At 50.6% G+C, this 1,468-nt stretch overlaps 1 protein-coding gene across 1 annotated transcript in view; it reads right to left on the reverse strand.

Annotated features, from left to right (window-relative positions):
* The window catches only part of LOC103156242 (myosin-7B), a 25,030-nt gene that overhangs the window by 11,605 nt on the left and 11,957 nt on the right, over positions 1 to 1,468 (reverse strand). Inside the window, 3 exon segments of the mRNA XM_016664151.1 lie at positions 413 to 541; positions 1,045 to 1,127; positions 1,201 to 1,333. Coding sequence (XP_016519637.1) covers positions 413 to 541; positions 1,045 to 1,127; positions 1,201 to 1,333 — 345 coding nt within the window.

Raw genomic sequence — 1,468 nt, forward strand, 5'->3', positions numbered from 1 at the left:
CACACACACACACACATTTGTCTGGCCATCTTTGTGGGGACTTTCCATTGACTTCCATTCATTTCTACTCATTTCTACAGCCTAACCCTAACCTTTACCCTTTTCCTAACCCTAACCCTAACCAAAACTCAATTCATACCTTAGCCCTAACTCTGACCCCTGACCCAAAAACAGGGTTTCCCCTCGTGGGGACCAGGCTCAGGTCCCCACGAGGAGCGACTGGTCCCCACAATGTAGTATATGTCAGGAAAATCGTCCCCACAAGGTATTACAAACAAACACACACACACACACACACAGACACACACACACAGACACACACACACACACACACACACGTTCACCAGGAAGACCAAGTACCCAGAACCATTCCAGCAACATCATCAAACCTGCCGACTGGTTTCCCTGGTTACTGGTTTCCCTGGTTACTGGTTTCCCTGGTTACTGGGTTACCTGGGCTCTTGGTCTCGTTTGGGATGATGCAGCGAACAAAGTGAGGCTGAGTGCTGCGCAGGTTGGCCATCAGCTTGTTCAGGTTTTCCTGCCATTAAGCAGAGAGAAGAAAACTTTACGCCGTGCGGTCGTGGCGTTACATCTAAATACGACTTCCTGTTTTAACCAGAAACAAGACAGAGATTCCTGGGACCAAACTGGAACAGCGAGGACTCAATGTGACACAATGACGACTTCAGGAGACGGACGGATGGACAGACAGATCTCAGATGTCTTTGTCCCTCAAGACACAGACCCTCTCATGTCTGGAAGCTTTTAGCATCTTCCTCCAGAGGGACGGCGCCTTCAGACTCCATTTTGTTTCTTATATATTCTGTCATCATCCGTCTCCTCATGATAATGAATGAGAAACCTGTAAGTTATCTTGTGATTTTGTCATTAAAACATGTCGGGGTGACATCTCAGTCCTTCTTCTCAACAATAAGAAACATTTCAGACAAGATGCGACAAAACTGAACGATTCATCATGAAGGGCACCGTTGGTCCTCTCATCTCCTCAGTTGTAGCTGTTCTCACGCTGATCTGACTCACCTTGTGCAGCTGTGAAACTGTCTGGAAGGAAGCAGCCTTCCTCTTCCTGTGCTTGGTCTCCCCCTTGTGGTCACCAGCGGACACTGCGGCCAACAGGAGAACGGACTGCTTGGTGCTGCCTGTGGCTGGCGGTTTGTGAGTTTGGTGCTGCTGTACCTGTCTCAGAGCCGACGTAGTTCTCAAACAGCCCGGCCATCAGCTTGTTGGAGGATTTCTGGAACAGAGTGACCACCGTCTCATTCAGAGGATCTCTGTTCTTATCCAGCCAGCCGGTGATGTTGTAGGGAACCTGCAGGGAACGCAGCAGGAGTCAGGGCAACCAGGGGCCGAGCATCCAACCAGGGGCCGAGCATCCAACCAGGCATCCAACCAGGGGCCGAGCATCCAACCAGGCATCCAACCAGGGGCCGAGCATCCATCCATC

The sequence above is a fragment of the Poecilia formosa genome, unplaced genomic scaffold (assembly GCF_000485575.1).
Source record: "Poecilia formosa unplaced genomic scaffold, Poecilia_formosa-5.1.2 Scaffold471, whole genome shotgun sequence".
In the NCBI taxonomy this organism is placed as follows: Eukaryota; Metazoa; Chordata; class Actinopteri; order Cyprinodontiformes; family Poeciliidae; genus Poecilia; species Poecilia formosa.